This window comes from Lampetra planeri, chromosome 4, assembly GCF_965212315.1.
Source record: "Lampetra planeri chromosome 4, kcLamPlan1.2.h2, whole genome shotgun sequence".
Lineage (NCBI taxonomy): Eukaryota > Metazoa > Chordata > Hyperoartia > Petromyzontiformes > Petromyzontidae > Lampetra > Lampetra planeri.
This window is the reverse complement of record NC_136110.1, coordinates 8731152-8752742: the sequence shown is the minus strand read 5'-3', so window position 1 is coordinate 8752742 and position 21591 is coordinate 8731152. Positions and strand designations below refer to the sequence as shown.

The window sequence follows — 21591 nt, the reverse complement described above, 5'->3', positions numbered from 1 at the left end:
GGCGAGGTAGTTAACGTCTCGCCACCGCAGCCCTTTCAGGGGAGTGTACAAAGATTCCTAAAATAAGAAAAATTCAATACATTTGTCAATACCACCGCTTTAAATAAACAGTTAATCAAAAATTTTGTGTTGTGGGATTATGACATGACTGTGTCATTGGAAATAATACAAGCCAATGGAAAATTCCAGCACAGAAATAAAAGGCAAAAGACAAAATCAACTTTCAACAGACTAAGCGATTCTTTTGTTATCTGACATCATCTAATACATTACGCGCCTGTTTTCAAAGCAATTGGCAAGCAATTCTTCCATATAAACTAGCCTTGGCTCCTAAAAACAGCTTGAAGGTCACGTTCAAAATTCGACGAAACTTTCAAAGACCGCTGGAGGTGAAGACAAACTTCCAAACAAGAATCACTGCTTCATCAAAAAACACACGGTCGTCTCTTGGTCCAAGTTCAAATAAATACCAGAGCATACACACTAAGCTGCCACTTTTGTCAACGTGTTGCTCACGCTGACACAGGACAAAACTCGGAAGGCGGGCACAGTCAGACATATACGGAGGGAGTGCTTTAATCAAGCCCAATTGGTACTGACACCCCCACGTGACCACGGCATTGCATATGAATGAACTGCTGCCCGCCCACCCAAGCAAGCCTCCGCCGGTTCGCTATTGTGCAAGTGCAGGAAACCGTGCAACAATGAAACCTCTGTTCAGTGTGCGCAGTTGCAAAGTGTACATAATCGGGTTATTGATATCATTAGGATGCTCTGATTGCACGTGCACGCATCCTGTTGCCGAGCTTTTCGCCGTCCTAATTCAAACAGTAACTCCCTTAATTACTGACCTTTGGCCCATGACAAATTCATCTTTTACTGTAATCAATCACGGATATCTTAATGACCTGCAGCATTGTGCAAATTCAAAGCCCCCAATTAACTCTGCACGGCAGAGCACGGAATGCCACAGCAGGAGAGGAGCTTTCAAATTACCGTTCTGGATGAACTTGGGTTTTGCCAATAATAATCATCATTCTTGTGAAACTGCCATGATGGAAACCACTGGCTTAAACACAAACAAAAGGGGCCTCAAAGTATTGCAAATGATTGGATATGTCTTCTTTTTCGCTTCATCATCATTACTATACTGACTTCCTCACTGGTGGCACAGTTACTTTGAGAAGTAATCAGTCGGATTATTGGTAACTCAAGGTTTTCTAAGCAACATAATGCCTTCGGGTAATTGGCGTTTTAAAAGTAATGTAACAAAGTCAATTAATGTTAAGATTACTTTCTTGAAAATAACAAATACTGTATTGAATATTAACAGCACTACACCACAATCGGAGACTTGAAAGCACACTCTCTCACTAGGTGCATTTCATCCGGGGGTCCTGGCATTAACCCAAGCTGTACAAGATGCTCCTTTCCAATTTTTATAGTTTTTTACAATCGTTTCTGGATAAAAAAAATCAAAAATAATATGAAAAGTAATTGACGACGCAAGTTCGTGCATCGTTTGATCAATTCAATTCCTGATGAGGCCCCAGCGGCCCCAAGTATGCAAAGTATGATTTGTGTTTTGATTTAGTGTGCTGATCTTAAAGGTGCATTGAAAAATGTTGATACTCCGACTGATGCTCCTACTGTTGTGGAGTGACTCATGCAACCAGCTATGGCTGCAGAGTTTGGTAGTACATGTTGTTTACGTCGTTTATTGTGAAAATTTACCACTGTTTCATTGCTTTTTTGGCTTTATTTTGGTGATTTTCGAAAAGTTTTTTGGTTTGGCCATGTTTGTTTGTTGTAGTACAGAGTTAGACTGATGGCCTTATTCTAAGTTGTCTTGTGGTTGTTGTTGTTTGACTTGCATCCCACTGGGATATTTGCACAGGGTTGGTGTACGGTGATTTTTCTGCAATATTTTGCTGTCTTTTCTTGGATTTTCTGTTTGCACATAGTCACTTTAAGATGTTTTCTTGTTCATGTTTTTTGTTTGTTACGGTTGCACCCGATTCAAGAGCCGAATGGCTCACAGGGCTATACCTAATAAATTAACTTTGAACTTTGAAACTGTGGACGAGGCCTCGCTGGGCAGAGGCCAAACGGTGACATTGCCCTCTATGCCCAAGTGGCCCGCCATTCGCCCCCAGCCTTGGCTCAGCGTCATCCCTTGTGTCATCCCTTTCTTGTGTAAAATGTTTTTTTTACCATTTATTTACTCGTAAAGGTCTCATTGCCTCTCAATCCTCTGTTTTTTAGGAGGGTCTCTTGTTGTAGATGTTTGGCCAATGTTATTATTGAGCGGCTTGCGTGTGAAAAGAAAACCCAGAAATACTCAAAGCTCTGCAAAGACGAATTAAAAGAATACATTTCTCTCTGTTTTTAATCTCCTCACCACCCAGGGGCCCAAGCCTACCAACACCCGGTGTTGTTATTAAGCTTGGTATTCTGCACGTTTCTACAAGGTGGGCTAGAACATCACAGTAACAGCCAAACAGAGAACACATCAGAATGTACGCCACAGAGATGGAGCACCTCAATTGGATCGTGTGCAGGTGCTAGGTGGATTGTAGCATCGTGGCACCATGGGAAATGGCGATGGGTTGTTGAGGCCTTTGTTCAGCAGTGGATTGATATGCCTAATGATGATTATTATTAGACACCTACAACAATATTATAAAATATCTAGATAGATGTGTTAAACTGCAAAAAGTCTTCATAAAATGGCAATAAAACAAAGCTAAAATCTTCTCATATTGATTGCATTTTTTTAACGCAAGGGGTTTTTATTATGTGTGCAGTCAATGGCGACCTGGCTGTCAACATCAGCCAACGAAAGAGTATTTGAGAACCTGTTTTTCATAATATGGACAAGCAGACAATGTCCCTTTTATAAATCCGTCTCTCCACGTAAAAATTATTTTTTTAATTCAACCCAATCCCACGGCCTTCACCTCTGCAGCGGACGTCTCCTCGGATGCATTCCAAATAAATTAGCATTTTTTAGCATTTTTTACGTGGAGAGTCAGCCATTGCCGCACCAATGTTTTGGAACAACCTTGTTGCCTCCCTTAACATCATAAATCTTCCTTCAAAAAATATTTTGAGGCAGACGATTAGTGCTAGATACAGCCACATTCGCAAATGTGATTGCTAAATTCAATCCTTCACAATGTATTGAGAGTTCAATTTTAATGTACAATCTTTTATTAAGGCACTGTGTCTCGTCATGGTGTGGTCTGGGAGTGTTTTTGCTGTTGTTTTACTGCCTTTCCGAAGCTTGGGAATTGATGATGCAATTTGAACTCATATACTTTATTTACTTATTTAAGGGGCGCCACAGTGGCGAGATATTATCTTCATCTTCCTCGCCTGGTATGCAGGAGGTCGTGGGAGGGGGGGGGTCAATCCCGACCCTGACGCCTGTATATTTGCAGTTTGCATGTTTTCACTGTGGTTGCATGGATTTTTTTCTCCGGGTCCTCTGGGTTTTCCCTCCACATTTAGCAAAATGCATTGAGATTATTTAGATTTTTTTCGGTGCTATACATGTCCAAATGATGGGCCACTTTGTTAAGCTATCATTTGTGCCCAAGTCGCTTGTGAAAAAAACGTTAATACCTCAGTGGGCTTTGCCTGGTAGGTTTAGTTTTATTTGTATGTGTTTGGGTGATTTGTTTACCTTTCTTGAACTTTGTACTACATTCCTGTTTTTGTACTGTTTGTTCATGTAAAGTTCTACCCGCTCCTACTCGACATCTGTGAAAAAGTTTTATAGCTCATCGGATTCCTCCTGTATCAATAAATAGTCTGATATGATGTCTGCTTACCTATTTTGTTATATTCTCCACAACGATGGTCATGATTATTTTGTGTTTTCGTTTTAACCATACATGGGTGCTTGCTAAGGACTCAAACCCAGCATCTCAGCAACGGTGGCTCGGCGATCAGCCACAGTACAAATCCCACAAGCCACCATCCGGCTCATCTGATGCATAGCCTGTGTGCTGCCACATCAGAGCGAGCGTTAACTTTCACATCACGATGCACCATGTGAATCGCTGGAGGCCACATGGCAGAGCAACGGTACGTCAGGGCACATATTGGATTTGCATGTTCAAATGGCTTCTCCCCGCTGTGCAAGCAACCCATATTGTTTCCTTACACAGTAGAATTGTACGATTCATACTGAAAGCCTATTGGCTCAGCCATGAAACCAGTGGGTGCAATTTTGTAACAGAAATAAATATATAACCAACACCTACTTGCTGCAGCAGAAAAAAATTACGTAAATACTTTTTAAACAGACTTGTTTTTTTTATGCGACAGCTCACGGTGAGAGCCCGAGGGATTGACAATGGCTTCAAAAACCTCTCAATTTCAGAAGCATACGTACACGAAGCAGTGCAAGTACAGCCCTTTTCTCAACCCACTGCTAGATGAGGCCCTCACCCATGCCGGGTGGGTCGTGGGAGCTATTTGAGCAGACTTCACCGTGCTGGTCAGTGCAGGTTGGTGAAGCTGGGGAGCACAGATGAAGGAGCACAGAAGTATAGTATAACAGTGGCTTGTGCTACATTGCCCTCTCCCAACCACCAACCACCCACAGCTGCCTAGGGCAACCTAGCGACTATGGCGGTCACTCAAAAAACCATATTCAAGGTCAACCCTGCTTAACTTCCGGGATCTGACGAGGTCGGGCACATTTCAGGCGATTTATACCAACGACAAATTAATTCATAGCTGTTGCGCTTGTTCACAAATGAGCTGTGCATCAATTAAAATGTCGCGAGATCACGTTATATACGTTTCAAAAGAAGGTGCAAGCCCCCGAATATTCCACGACACGCTTCAATGAGACATGGCCATCAGTCGTATCATTCGTGGCCAATTTAAACAGGCCTGAATAACACGGACGAATTATGTATGAATTTAAATTACACATTACATTAATGTGATTACCATTCCTTACAACAAGCACGCATCATCCAGAACACTCAATTGCGTGCAACTTAAAGGACACGACCGGTACAAGTAAATTCCAAGTTAATGAGAAATAGTTGTCTTTGTGCGATACTCATGCATGCAGTGCGCAAGCCTGATATTTGTTTAGGGGTCACCAACTCTTGCAAGTGCTGTTTGGCTACACTTGAAACCACAGTGGTCTGACACAGAGATGTTGTACTAAACCGAAGCCAAATAAATTGACCTTGTCCAGATAAAGTCATCCATAGGCATACTTCATGTCTTTAGTCAATAAGCAAATATAGGGCAGGCAACGCCTATATATTACCCCACTCACAAGTGGAGATCATGCAATAACTTCACGAGCAGTAAATATACGAGCCCTGTGGGTGCTCTGGTTAAAGCACTTGACTCGCAATTGGAAGGCAGAGCGGTCAATTTGCAGTCTGCGGCCAACTGGACCAATCGTGCCCTCGTGGTCAATAATAGGTGGACATTCAAATGTTGCCACCCTTTGGATACGCCTGTCCCCGCCATGGGAATGTGGAATTAAATGGCTGCTCACTCAGGGCTGTTAAGGGAGGGTGGGGGGTGAGCGTCGCCTCGTGGCTAATCTGTGCAGGGAGACGCTCTGCCTCGGCGCCTTGGAAAGTGAACATAACACAAGCTTCAAATTAAAACGTCAACAATGGACAACGAGACCATTGAATAATTTTCCACGCTCATAAGGCATTTGAAATCGGCACGCATTCGTCTGCAGTAAAAGTTTCAGTTCCTCCCAAAGAAACAGGACAAACACGGAACGACGTGAAATATGCATGGGGCGGCGCCGTTCCAAGGAACACTCTATCTACATCAGCCCAATAAACTGCCGCTCATTTCAGCAAATCACTTAAAATGCATTACCGGTTAGATTTTCTGCCATAATGGCAGTCGATTCATTCCATGAATATGAGGTCCTGGAGCATCTGTATACATTATAGCCGCGTGGGGCGATCGAGCTATAGGAAACCTTTAGCGGCGCCGTGGTGTACGCCATTAGCAATTACAAACTGGTGGCGGGGGGGGGGGGTTGGATGGCGCTCGGCAGTGACTGCAGGTTCACGCGAGGTCGACAGCGCTATCAGCAAGGCAAGGCGAGGACAATCCCATCAGAGCTGATAAAGCAGCTTCCCGAGGACGCGCTGTGCTTTTCCACCACCAGCTTTTAGATATGTATTTTTACTTCTGGCCTTTTACACATGGAGAGTGCACGCTGTGTGTTTACGCATTTATGTACGCAGCCAGGTCAGGTTTGGGTGCACGTAAAATTCAAAAGCGTGGGGTGGAGCGGAGGCGAAGTGGTTCACGCACTGCGCTATGAATGCGGCGCTATGAGTTCAATTCCAGGCCATGGCTAACGTCAGTGGTGAGCGGTAACTAGAAATGTCCTGGCTCTATACTCAACCTCTCTGCCAACCTGCACTGACCAGCATGGTGAAGTATTGTCAAACCATCCCCTTCACCTAAAATGGCATGGAGAGCCCTTCAAGCAGCAGTGGATTGACAAAGGCCTGCAATGATACGGTAAACTCATGTAGGTGCACACGTACACAAGTGTGTACGTGTGCACCTACAACGTGTCACTCCACATCGCCATGGGCCCTGTGTTCGAAATTACACTTTCCCATGGCAGTGGCCAGTCTCTTCACAGTATGCCCAATGTTATGACAAAACTGAGTTCGATTTCAGGCCACATCTTGACCCTTCACAAACCGATACTGACCAGCGTGGTGAATAAAAAAGGAGCACAGGGCAGTGATCATCTGCGTTGACATCCATGAGCTTGTGGTGGATATGCCACAGTCCAATGGGCAGGGGTCCAGTCTCATCAAAATAGAACATCCACTGATGACTTTTCACAAAAGTGGCACCATAGTTTATTTAGCCTGGGAAAAATTCTGAGCCCTTTCAACTGCCTCCGACTGGGATTTAAATTCACGACATTCCCAGCGCAAGCCAAGCGCTCTCCCACAACATTTTCCGGCCACATACTCACACACAAACAGGAAAAAGGCTGTAATAATGGCTACTGAGCGTAAAACCCATCTTTGAGAAATATTGCGCTAATAGAGCCAATTTAATTACTTTGGATTTGTCGGTATGAAATGCCGAGCCAGACGTCAGCGGATGTCCACATGAATGGGTGTGAACGAGTAAACCTGAGGCATCCAGCGAATTATTAATGCCCGAGTCAGTCCAACTTTCTGCACAGGTTTCAAAACTGAGTGCAGAACCTGGCCGCGGTGGTTAAATTTAGTCTGCTATGGACGATAGCTGTGCCCCCGAAATACACACGAGGAGGGCCTGTTGGGTCAACACGAGGGGTGCGTGTGGGGTGAGCACAACTGCTGTGCATGATTGGGAAATATTTAATGACCGTGCCAGTTAATGGCAACTCCCATTATGTACAACTTTTCTTTCTATATTTTAAAAATCTTATTTATACAGATGGTGCCTCTGCGAGTCATCTCAATAAGTCAACCCTAAATTGAAAACTAATTTCTTTATGATTGCATTTTGTGCTTAGTTTGTGCCACGCCCGCACCTCCGATTCACAAGGTTGGCTACGTATAGCGTGAAAGAAATTCAACATACATACATGCAACCCTTAACACCTGGGTCTGTCCCATGACCAGCCGGCGACTATTCAACACTTCACATGGCCTCAAAGTGCACCTAGCGTGGCACAAGCGATGTGGAGATGTCGCCACCACGTAGCGGTGAATGACGACTGTTGTTGTAACAGACTGTGGGAACTCGGCCAAGTGCCTAGGAATCCCATCCGCTTGTTCTAGCAATGCCACCTAAATCCAGGTGGCGACTACCCCCTTGTGTTGACGCCAGCAGACAGACCATCGGTTGGAAACAACATCAGTTGTGAAACTCCTATTGGCACATGTCCTAATTGCCTCAATTAAAGCTCAGAAACCTGCCAGGGTGGAGCGAAGCAATCGGTTATCTTGCGTAACAAATGAGAAAATGACCTGCTCTCAAACCCCATTACCCAGTCCACCCAGATCAAATGTGTCCTTTTGCACTAAGTGGCGCGTGTGAACACATTGGATACATGGCACTGTGGGACACAGCCATGGAAAACCTGGAATATTTGTGAACGTTAACTTGTAATGGAAACCTTAACCGGGCAGCAAAACAGCACTTTACGATACCGACCCGGCGACCCGAATTCAATGGCAAGTGATATCTGAACAAGGTGGCGGGGCCTCTCCACCTTCAGCCACCCACACTGATCAACATTGATGTATTATTAAACAACCCCTAAGACCAATATGGTGTGGGGAGGCCCTAATCCAGCACTGGATTTACAAACAGCTATACGTACTTTATTATTAATAATATCTCAGTATGCGTCTTCAAAGCGCACTCCAGTCAAGAGTGAGCACATAATCTATGCACTGTATTGCAACCTGTGTCCTTCTGAACATTTGTCGGCAAGGGACAACGGAGTCTAATTCTCAGGCCGTACTAACAAGGTTATTTATTTACTACCTTCTCAGAATCATAAATGTTGGTCCAATGTTTTCAACAAAATATATATATGCAGCGTGCAGTAATTCTGTGGCAGATTTGTGAACTATTACACGTAATTGATGTTCGGTCAAACAACGCAGCATGCATGCATGTCGCACCAGATGGCTGTAAAACCGCGGCCGGTTCATCTCCTTGTTTCACGCGAGAGTTCAGATCACTCTTGCGTGGGATTGATCCCCACAATGAGAGGCAAAAGGCGATCAATGGCCTATAATGAAATCTGTTGACACCTCCACGCATGGCAATGATATGCGACACCGAGGACGTACACGAAGACGCTTGGCCTTTTTGGCGTCTGCTTGTTTCAAAACCGTTTATGGCTCTTGCAAATGTTTGTAGAATAGCACTTTAACACGACAATCATCGTCGACGACAAGCACAGGGAATCGACATTAAAACTGTGTGGGGAAAATCCTTTTGCCAACATTTATATAAAATGTAATTGTTGACCAAAAAATTACAAATGAATAATTTACAACTTAATAATAAATACATTGCCACTGCGCTGTCTTACATTGACATGCTAATCTCTCACAATACAATGGCCACCCACCCACAGCTTCGTAGTACCTCCCCCACATTGGCATTAGCTGCCCCGCCCATCTCTAAACCATTTGTAAACAGCTCTTTGATTGGTGTAGACCTACTGCAGGTTACGGAAACCTCTCCTACATTAACTTTAGCTGCCCTGCCCATCTCTAAACCTTTGTAAACAGCCTGCCTCAGCAGATTTCCCCCTCTTTTTTCACCTGAAGACGATTGCTTGTGTTGCGATCGAAACGTCGTAATAGTTATTCTTTTGATTATGTTTTCTATCTACGTGGCTTTACCGAAAGACCCAAAGAACATGCATTTTTGTTGTTTTAAAAAACACAAACAATACGTATCAGTTGTTTGTACTTTCCTATTTCCGTTAATTATTTTACTTTGAAACTTTTTCGAATATAATATGATTAAGAGGGAAATGTCATGTAATGGGAAACTTGTAATACTAACCAAATTTTCAATTGCATCTGCAACATTTTCCTTACAACTATTTTGTGCTATCACATGAAGCTAAGCATGTATGAAATTTAAATTTTGCAAGGGCTATAAGTCGGCAATTTCTTTGTGTCTACTTTTTAATGGCATATGCAGCGGCATTATTTATAGACTGACTTTCAGGACATGAAGTGAAATTTAAGCTGGCTGTAGTCACGAACGCCAGTGGTGGAATGATGCATCAATTACTTGGCTAATGCCAATGCAAAATACACGCATGGAACCACATCTGTAATAATTATCAATGTTTTTAGTTATTTTATGGTTAACTGGTTCAAATAACCTCTGCTGCCACTCGGAGGCACACCCCCAATTCACCATAATGTAATACAGAAAATAATCGAATCATAATCACGTGATCACATCTCTGGGGTGGTGGGTGTGAAATGTCCCACCTCTAACAAGCTTGCTGCTCATTGCCCAAAGAAAAACAATCGTTTGCGACTAAACTCGCGGAGTAAAGAATTTCGCAAGGGTAAATGGGTCTATATTGAGCAATCTACAGTGGTATTTTAAGTGGGTGGAGTTGGCTGTGCTTTTACATAAATAAATTAAGAGCATCTTCATTTATCCAGGAATGCTGTTAGCAAGCATCACATGGGTCTTGCAAGCATTGAGAAGTTGGACAAATCTGTGTTCAGGAACATTTTTATGAAATTAAAAGGAATTCAAAGAATAACCACGATGAATAATCTACTGGATAGGTCACGAACCCACTTGCTGTACTGCAATCATGGGTCCACCTCACAGTGCACAATCAAATCTGCGTGTGCTACCAACTTTGCTTTTTAAAGTGCTGCATTATTATTGTTGTGGTTGTAACTTTCCGACCCGTCCCTGCTGGACAGCTGTGAAAAAGACCTTCATAGCTCATCGGATTCCTCCAGTCTAAATAAAGATTGTGATTCTGATATGAAGCGACCTTTAACGAGACTAGCGACAGGGTGGCAGCTCACGGAGGAAAGATGCTCCAAAGTCCGTCCAATGCAGAGACACGAGCGATGAAACAAGCTCCTGTGCAGATACTAGATGGATTGTTACATCGTAGGACCGTGAAAGATGTATGCACGTTGGACTTCATTCGCACCTTACGTAGCCAACTGTCCAGTAGCTCTGTGAAGCTACTGGACATCTGTACAACTACCGGGCATCTGTGGCATAAAGCTTTATAGCTCATCGGATTCCTCTAGTATGAATAAACATCCTGATTGTGATTCTGCGCGGTCATAACTTGGAAAAGGCGTTCATCCAGCAGTGGATTGATCACAGTCAATGAGGTTCAAGATGATGATGAGGATGATGATTACAATGAAAAATTCATTTCAAGCTACGGACACAGTCCCTCCCCTCCCCCCCCACCACGGCAATGTGTTTGCTACGCACCAGAATGGTTCTCTGCAGGTTGGAGTTGACACGGCTGAACATGAGCTTGCCCACCACGGTGGCGATGGTCGGGAAGACGAGCGCGCCGCACAGGATGCGCGTGGCCGACACGTGGTCGGCCAGGGGGCTCGTCTCGGCTGGGATCCGCGGCACGGGACCGCACACACCTGCGGCGTAGGGGCACACGGCAACCGCACCGTCACCACGTCGTCTCTCACGCCGACACCGCACCATCAACCGCACCGTCACCATACCGTCTTCCTCGCCAACACCGCGCCGTCACCTGCACCGTCACCCTCACCGCGACCGCACCGTCACCATCACCTCACCATCGCACCATCGCCCGCGCCATCAACCATCACCGCCCCCGCGTGTGAACCAGCGTCCCGCCCCTCCACATTCATCGCGTGGCACGTGTTGTTCCCACTCCCGCTCTCTTGCGGCACTTTTACTCGGCTCCCTGGAGCAGACCTACGGCCATTACCAATTGTGCAATTTGCTATGAATTTAGATCGCACTGTAAAATGTAATTTCACTTAACATTGCTTCGGAATTGTAATTATAATTGATCGTCATAGAAGGTGTGCCAACAAGTGACCATTCCAGTACATGTGAACAGTGACTAAACTGTTTTTCTTTAATCACACTCACGGTACTATATTGTGAGGTGTACGGTAATGTATTTTAATTACCCATTGTGGAACATCCAATCGATGGAACCAGTCAATTGATTTTACTTTGAACTAGGTGAGAGTCCACGGAGATAAAATGTTCTTCTGCAAGTACTTGGAGCATTGAAGGCCTATCACACATTGGCGAAATGTTAATAACAACAGTAACAAAAAAAAAGCAGGTGTTGGTTTTCAACTAGTCAATCACAAGAGCCGAGTTTCACCAGCATGCTTCCGAGTATAGGGCAGATACACCTGCACCCTAACGTGACCTCAATCTCCCCTTATACTCTGATGGGCTGCTGCTCCAACACATTATTTGGGAGTGTTAATTGAGATGGTGGAGAGGTGATTTCAGAGTGAGATTATGAAATGCATTGTTTTTCAAAGTCAAGCTCTTTTACATACATTTAAATAAGAGCCAGGTCTTGCTTCTGTTGAACAATTTGCCTGCCCCAAAGCAAATTCCAATTAGTCTGGGTCCATACATTGAGTGTCTTCTGTAGTCAATTTTGCTTTTGCCGTTATGCCTATAAAACAATAAAGGCAATGCAAAATAAAAACCCTCCAAAACTGCCACAGTATTTCCCCAGCCCACAACTCCGTACCCCAAACTGATTTGATTTTGGAAGGGTTTGGCATTTTAATCACAATGAAACATACAAACCACACATCATATTAGTGAATTCTCAATTTACAATAAAACCTTCTACAGTACTCATCAAACCGGTGATGCATTGCAAAATACTGTTCCTGGCGTAGGCTCCGCTGATCAGCTCGCAAACAAATCATCCCCCCCCCCCTTGCTGCCGCCCACGCTGGCTTTAAACATTTCCTCCTGCCTCCAGAGGGTTTTATTTCCATGCAGAATTCATGGGCCGCTCCAGCTCATTTGTTTCGCAGCAACCCATTCGATGCGGGACAGGTCCGAGGCTGATTTATCGAAGCCGCCTCTTCAGTTTGCATTACCCTCCCCAAGCTTCATTCATCACAGGTGCGTACGCAACAGAGTTTTTAAATAACCGCGGTGCCCGATTTAATTATGGAAATAAGGAGGCATTATTGCCAAGGTAAATTTGATTCATCACCGCACCACCAGAGGACACCTATTTTGAGCAGCTATTACCAAAAACGTTTCGGTGATCGACACACAGCCATTAACCGACGTTTCTATATCAAATGTGTTTTATTTATTTTAATGGAAGTGCCCACAAGAAAACAGCGACTTGTACAACCAATGATTTATTACTCATGCAGTGTGCCCAACTGTGATGGTTCTAGTTATTCATCTGTTAATTCACTTCCATTACCTTCTATTTATTTAGTCCTCTAATTTTGATTTACGGCGCCAATGCAATCTGTACACGTGTGTGCGCCACGCTGCGCGCTGAGAGACTGGCACGCGGCGCTTTCTTACAACACACAGGCATCAAGGGCACAGACTCTTCACAAGTGCTGGCGCTGCTCTGAGTAAAAATAAAACACCCTCAGGGACACCAGCATTGTGTACGAGTCTGCACGACTTCCTCGGAAAAACAGGGCAATGTGCGCTGACACCATTCGCAGATCGGTTTACTCCTCTACGGACGACGTGAAAGCGATGAGTGTGAGATTATAAAATCTGGCGATGGAAATGTTGCAGAGATGCAACCAAAGCAATGTATGTATATACATACAGCAATGGACACGTGTGTAAGAGACTTAATGGTGGTCTTAACTTTCAGATAATAAATAACAATTATATTAATTTATATTTATGCCACCTTGTGTCAACATGTGACGTGATCCTTGGGGAATATCCATGACTGGCTCCAACGGGGTAAATTTAAACGGGAGACAACCACCACAAAGGCTCATCTCTAGGTCCATGCAGTAGGGATCCATTGTTTATTGCCAATAGGAAATCAAAAGCGTAAATTGAGAATTTAATCACAAGTTTTCATATCACTATCAATCGACAGATTGTATCATTACATTTATAATTTCTGGAGCTTGCGTTTTACTGATACTTTACCTGACCTCAATCTCACCGCCTCCTAGCCCTCATAATTATCGTGTCCCCCTTCGTAGTACATCTTGAAATACGGTCGTAATTAGACCTAAATAAATCCTGATGCGCATGAATCCATTATTCTTGTAATGGCAGAAATGAAATCCGTGGAAAAATTGTCAAATCGGCAAGAAATAGCATCAATTTGTCCAAAATCCTGAGACAGAAGCTCAAAGCTAGCAGGGAGAGAATGCAGTGAGTAAGAGCGCCACCTGGTTTGCGTACCAAAAAGTCGTCACAGCCAATACTCCCACCCCCAAAGCTCACCTGGGAAGATGTAGTTAAGTATGTAGAGCTTGCTGGAGTACTTGCGCCAAAGCTTGAGCACGTAATCCTCCCAGCGAATCATCTTGCCCAGGATGAGAATGATGGGAATCGTCGGCAGCCCAATGAGCAGGAAGAGGGGGTCTGCTCGCTCCATCATGTCCAGCCCCTCCTTGTGGCCTAATACCTATCGCGGCCAACACATGCACATGTCGCTTGGTTATTTGGAGTTTGCATGCTCTCCCCATGGTCGTGTGGATTTTCTCCGGGTACTCCGGTTTTTCCCTTTCAAATTTAGAAACGTGCGTTTAGAGTATTTGGCTGCTATACATTTCCACGTGACAAATCCACTTCGTTGAGGTTATCGTTTGTGGCCAGGTCGCTTCTGAAAACGAGCTATATAGCTCAGTGGGCCTTATCTGGTTAAATAAAAAAAAAGTTTTCAGTTTTATTTTGAGTTACGCATGGCACTAGTTCAGCCATTCCCCAGGGCACGTCATCACATCCCTGTGTTTAAGTGAGCAGCGAAGCATACAAGACTGGCACTTAAAACACAAAAATAGGGAACCTCATTGGGACACAAAGACTGTTGGGGCATGTGCGGAGAGTGAGCGCCTATTAAAACTACGTGGAACAAGAAGTGGTGGTGACCAGTGGTGCACCAGGTTTTCTTTGCCTTAACAGTGCTGATTTGAACTCAAGAAACCAATTTTCAAGTATTTTTCGCTGAATTAACCTCTGAGAGATCCAGGTAAGATTCAGATTCTAATAATTAAGGATGTGCATAGATAGGAATCTAACTCAGGTCGCTAGAATGATAACGCAGTATGCAAACCATTATGCCACTTCACACGCCTACATATACACATATTCGCGTGGGTATGTACAATGTACACAAAATACGGACAAAACACAAATCTGCATACGTACGCATATGCACACATTACATAAAGCCATGACATTTTTAACTTGGAACACTTGCTCCCTACGTCTGCACAACTATGCGAACAGATGGCACAGAAATTAATAAGAATAGGGAGTAGAAGCAGTGGTGCGCAGGGAGGGGGGGTGAAAAGACAAGAGGCTGGAGAACCAAAATAAAAAAAATCATAAAAAGCGCTCTAGTCTCTTGACATACTGTATTTTTATCTAGAGGAGGCAGCCCGCGGAGGTGCAAATCAAATGCGGGCACTGGTGCCCTTCCGCCTGCGATTCGTACAATTAACAGAGCTAATGTTTTCATTGCTCCCGTGTGCCACTGCACGAGGCCATCTGCGCGGGATGAGTAATGAAATTCATTACGGGCGCAGGGTGGCGACTAAGAGCAGGTCCGCGCGCAACATCTGCCGGTGCCTTTTTTGAGAGGCCTCATCACGAAAGGGCAGACCCATCCCTGGCCCCGGACAATAAATTACATTCCTCCCTCGAAGGAGTCACTGTTGTTATCAACTCAACCTCCAAAGCAGATTGGAAATGAGCCGCCAGTAATTTTTTAAAAATAATTCTGTACATTAACGATGTTCCTCTGCACGAGTAAAGCTGACGCTAAGTCAAAGACGAATGTTTAAAAAATAAAGTAAATCCCCGCCGCTGCACGCAGTGCATCGAGTGATACATTATAGGAAGGTATGTCCATTTCCAGCATGCGCACAGAGTATCGTGCTCCAGAATGCCTAGCACCGTAGCCACAAAGCCAATAAACGTTAGCATTACAGTGACACAATTCAGCTTGAGCAATGGCTTCCACTCCTTTGCACTCAAAGAGAAACTCGATTTAAGACAAGGCAGCTGACCTTGCTAGGCCAAGACAGTGAAGCGATCTGCTTTAAGGTTTTTTTGTCTGCAAATGTGCGAGGGACATTACTGTGCGCCGCATATGCAAAGCCCCTATGCTAATAGCAGATGGGACAGACGATAGCGCAAACCATCTGCCCGTAAAGAAATTTGTCAGAAATATTGGCAAGTGTGAGATGGGCTCAAATCTCAAGTGGGCCGAGCGCTGTGACGGCCATGAATTTTCACTGGCACACTCCGAGCGCTCAGACACCTCAGCGCGACAGCATAAACGCTCTATTTATTTATAACGTGCAAATGAAGCCAAACAAACACACGCTGGTTTTTTTTTCCTTTGCAATTAAGCAAAATTAAGTATGTATGATGTTGGAACAGATTTTTTTTAAACATAACAAAGTACTGCTTGTTGTGAAGTGTGAAGTGAAGAGTTGTTCCCGAAATGATCGCATCATTTCCTGCCTTGTATAATTTGCAAGATGTTTTTAAAATATTTATATTATTTTACGCTAAACTGCTCAGTTACTGTAATGGTTTCGCGCATGCAGCATTGCACAAGAGAGAATGTGATGATGCTGAACTGAAAGTAACTGGCACTGAAAAGATTCTGTACACCTTAATGTAAAAACATACGCGTTTGCAACGAGCAACCTCCATGCAACCGCTTTACAAAGAACCACTCGTTGTGTTGATGTGTTCAGCCTCTCGCTGGATTCGTGCATTTTGCTGCTGATGCGAGGCCACGCGCAATGACTCATGTAAGGAACACCACCCACGTACAGGTGCAGTCGAACCTGCCTTGCCATGACCCTTCGGACCCATCCCCATGAGGTTTGCTTTCCAGCCCAATGCAGTCCTGGTCACCAGCCCTCCAGAGACCACAATCACAAGCATATTTTTTTGCTTTGAATTTAGATGGAGCGCTCAAGCCAATAATAACCCGGTAACCAAGCATGACTCTGCTGATGAGACCCCGAAGGCTGAAACCAGTCCAGAATTTGTTCACTTAAACAAACTATGTTAGATAATGTTGGTGTGGAAGGCCAATAGGCCAGTGGAAAAGATATTGTATATTATTTTCTGGAGGGAACTAGGAACGGATTTCTGCTCCAATTGTGATTTTTAGAATCGCACGGTATCTGGACCAACATGTGTGTGAACCACCAACCCTCGCTGCTGCTGCTGCCTCCACAGTGCTGGGTTACAGCAGCCACGTGCGTGGCCACCACCACCACCACCCAGGCACAGATGTCACGTGTACAGTGACTCGCGGAGTCACAAGATAACACAAGTGGACAAATACCCTGTCCCTCCATAAATACATATATATATAAACACACTGACACATCCTATTGGTTCAATAATATATAAAATAAAAACTCAGGAAATAACATTTTCCATAAATATGCATTATCCATTCAATGTATTAGGAAGCCAATGGAGCAGTGCACTTTGAAAACCAGATTGAAAACTCATTTCTTTACAACTGATTTTCGTGTTTAGTTTGTTGTCCTTCCCCCGCACCTATGATTAGAATGGTTGGCTATGTATGGCGAGAAAGAAGTTCAACATATGTACTGTACGTACATACATACCTGCATAACCGTGACGGCGCCGTACGTGACGGCTGTCCAGTAGATGGAGCCCACCATGATTCCTGCGGCTGCAAACGGGCATGCCTTGTAGATCATGCGATCGGCCAGGTCTAGGATGTACACCACTGGGCCTGTAACCACACGCATACAAAGCACAGAAAGACAAAGATCCTCAGTTACATGTAGCTGCATTCCGCCCGAATATACTGCTGCAGCCAAGTGACATTAGCGAACGTCTATTAAGGCCAGCACGGTACACAATGCGACGGTTTGAATGGGCACCACACAATTTCCAGTCACCTCTGTCTTCCCAATGTGGGTGTTGAGACACAACAGTGCAAAGTCCATGTCTGAGCCAACCAAGTAGAGTCCTTGGGTGTTATTTTGCTTTTTACAATTATAATTATTGTTTGTTTATCCAGGAAAACTTAATTGAGTCTCAACACTTTTTTCAGGAGGGACTTGCCAAGTTTTCACACTAGTGGGTGATGTTGCCGCGTGTAATCCCACCTGAATTATTTGGAGGCAAGTTTTCGGCATTGGGATGTTTGGCCAATACCGGTTACACTGTGTGTATGTTAGCTATGGGTGGAAATTGTAAAACACGAACAGTGGGAGAAAATACAAACTCCACGCAGAAAGGCTCTTCTTGGTATGAGGCTCAAATGTTATCACAGTCCGACCCTGTCACCCGATTGCGGTTACACATGTATTCTAACTGATGTTGGGCCACCACGGCTCGGAAATTAACTCGGGGAGATGGAATTGATGTTTAATACACGACCACTAATGGTGGAACAATTCACCCGTGCTCCCACACAAACACAAAAATGTAATTAATTGTTGCAATTCAAGGTTCTGGTAGCACCTACCAGTGGGTGCTGGGGTGATGTGAATCATAAATATGGAACATAACCAAATCTAGAAGAAAGAAAAAATCCAGTTTTTGCACACATGATTCCATGCCTGTGTTTGTGTGCGCTTAAGAATCAATTCTGGTTAATCTATTCATTGTTTCACCCCTTACTAACCAAAGCCATTGCCCCCACATGCACCCAACACACTCAAATACATCTACGCCGATTGTGTATGGCTATTCATACACAGCAATCTGTACATGAAAAACAAACATGAGGAACACTTGTCGGCATTATGAGGACATACATCCTCACACCTCCGACTATCACGGTTGACTACGTACGGTGCAAAATGAGTTAAAAAAACATACAGGAGGCAGTGGACACGGCCCAGCCGTAGCACATTTGCCACTTACAGCAGAGGTTGATGATTGGAAACCGGCAGGATGCCCTGGTTAATACTACGCGTGTATTAACCAGAAGATGTGCGCCGTCTGCTTCATGGGGAAAGTTAAAGATCCTGAGATGTCATTCCAAAACAGTAGGTCATTGTGTGTGATGCTCTCGTTGTCTAAACTCGCCAAATTAGGCGTTGCCCCCCTACCGGCAGACTAAGGCCCATTTGCAGGCTGGTTCTGAGTCAACTTGTAATGCACAGGAACAACCACCATCAGCAGGTACCCCAGACAACTGTGCTCCGAGACGTTTTGCGACGTTATGGGTGCAATATAAATTCAAGCAGTGTCCCTGTTATGTCATGCAGCAACGTGTTATTGCCATATCAGCTGAAGGAGCCGTGTCAGTATCGATATTTTGGAAGAGCAAATGGTCACCGATTATTTCTGACATTCCGATGGCTTCCTAAAGTCTGCATTCTACTGCAGCAACTGGACGATCAAACACTCAAACCCAGCCTAAGTTAACGGTGAGGGTGCTGGGATGATGGTAAGGGATGTGGGAAAAATATTATACGAATATATGTATTTAATACCAGGGTTACTTTGCACATAAGACACCAAGAATAAATGAGTGTTAGGTATGGCAATATAACAAATATAAGTGAAGCTGTGCGAGTTTAGATGTATGCTTATTATCAAATTCATGTACATTTGACTGCCGTTCGCATATACTTTATATACGTAAACCCAAATTGAAGTAAATAAAATTCATACGGTAATTTATAAAACAGGGTTTTGGTTTGCCTTTCAATGCTTGATTAAATCACAGATTATCATATAAATTGAAACACTGCGCTCATGCGATCTCTTTTCCAAACTGAGGGATGCGAATGAAACACGGCCTTGTGGGATTATATCCTTGGGGCGGAGATGATAAGTTTTCTGAGTTTGCACGGGCAATTTGTTTTGCATGCCCTACTTTACGCACAAATAAGGCGAGCAGGTAATTTAACGCTGGAAAGTTTTGATTGTCAAGAGGGCGGGCAATCACGGCAGAGGGACGATGTTAATGTTTCATGATCAGAAAGTGTCACTTAAGTCAATGGCACTTGGAACGTGCGCTAACTATTCAACTTAATCCCATGGGGGATGAAACTTATATTTTACGTGTTTGTTATTAATTCCTTGGAGCTCATGTACACAAACAGAACAGATATTGTGTCCATAATACGCCTTTACACTACATGTGCATAGCAAAGATGTTTTAAAAGGAATGCAACGGGGATTAAATATCCCAGCGTTACTACCGCGTAGGTTTTCGCGGTTGTGCTGCACAGCCCTCCGATGTGTCCCAGGTTGCATTGCGAGTTGGTTGGCACGATGTCGTCGTTCCTCTCCCCGCATGTGGAGAAGCTCCCAGCAGCACGGGGAGTGAAATGTCGGACATCGCGACAGACAACCCGAAAACACATCGGAGGGCTAATTTCCAAGTATCTTCTTACTCGCGAGGAACTGTTGTTGGTGGTCATCTCTGCTGGCAACTTCGCTCCAGTGACAAACAATGCACATTTCTGTGTTGAGAATCAATATCTCCACCCAGCAGCCAGTACTGATGTTTCAGAAAGCACTCCAGGCCAAATAGAGTCAACATGTTTCCCTGATCAAACAAGCAATGGGAACGCACTCGTGTCTCTCGGTGGGGTCCGGAGCCAGTGGTGAAACATCCACATTCGCATGGCAGGATGCCAGTCTATCCATAGGAAAATGTCATCGGTACTCTGATATAATTATAATAAACAACAATTTATAGACGTTTGTCAATCCACTGATGGATGAAAGCCTACCCAACACTGTCTCGGTGATGGATTATCGTTTATCTTTTACCATACTTCGCCACGCTGGTTAGTACCCCGTACACAACACCGAAATGACCTCCAACTAAAACAAGCAATTTGTGAGATTTGGGGAAAATGTGTGACAATTTAGTAGAAACGCCAATAAAATTACCCCCGGCAAACGCTGGGTCACCAAAGAAAAATCGTCCAATGTTGAAAAAAAATGTGGCACGGCTAAGAACACCGAGTGCACTGAGAGCAGCGCTGCCCAGAGAATTCCAATGAGACGACACGCAATGCCACGGGCTGAGAATGCGCTGATGCCGTTGCCGTGTCAGTCTGGGTTGCTGTCCCCCCTGCGTGCTCTGGTCATGCAGTTGGCGTTTGCCAAGCCTCTCTCGCAATCCCCTCTACCTCATCAAAATCACCCCCCCACCCACACTGCTGTCACTCGCCCCATCGTGAGCATGGGTAGCATTTCTCAAAGCAGCAGCTGAGCGTCACATGGTAGACACGTGCCACCAAGCAACCCGTTTAGCATTTTTTTTAACACTCTGCGACCCCCCCTTCCCTCCCCTTACCGCCGAAATCTCTCTGTATGTGCTGCTGTGCGTGCACGTGTCAAAAGCCTTCCGTGCAAAGGTCACAATACTGTATACGATTTCACCTCCACACAGTTCCTCTTCAATCCAGCAGAGGTCATGGAAGTTAAAGTTTCTGCGAACATCGCGTGCGTCACACCGCTCGGCTGAATATCTAATCGGCGATGTTGCGAGCCGTTCTAACGCTTCTGAATGATCGCTCTGTCGCTGCATAAGACACACGCAAACTTTGTTTGAAAATGTTCAACGTGCAACTTGAAGGCAGGTCATACACCTCGAAGCCCTCACTGCAAATTCCACATTTCTCTGTGCAGTCTGACAAATACGCTGGGATTTGAAGTCACCATCTTCCAATCTTGGATAGAAAGCTTTTTTGGCACAGCACCTCCCAGTAAGATTATTATTACATGCAGCAAATTATTAATTCCTGTCGTCTAAATGTTATTTTTGTATGCACGAAATAGAATGCACTGCTACAAGCTGAAATCATACTGTAAAGTATTGTTTTGAGAAGAAAAAACCGTGCAACGCTTGAAAACAAG

The 21591-nt window shown here is 44.4% G+C and overlaps 1 protein-coding gene across 2 annotated transcripts in view; it reads right to left on the bottom strand.

Annotated features, from left to right (window-relative positions):
* Positions 1 to 21591, bottom strand: part of MARCHF5 (membrane associated ring-CH-type finger 5) — a 187117-nt gene that overhangs the window by 10194 nt on the left and 155332 nt on the right. For both annotated transcript variants that reach the window (XM_078593207.1, XM_078593208.1), the window contains 3 exons: positions 17358 to 17488; positions 13975 to 14158; positions 10987 to 11153 (listed from right to left, as the gene is read on the bottom strand). In XM_078593207.1, coding sequence (XP_078449333.1) covers positions 10987 to 11153; positions 13975 to 14158; positions 17358 to 17488 — 482 coding nt within the window. The remainder of the gene's footprint in view (positions 1 to 10986; positions 11154 to 13974; positions 14159 to 17357; positions 17489 to 21591) is intronic.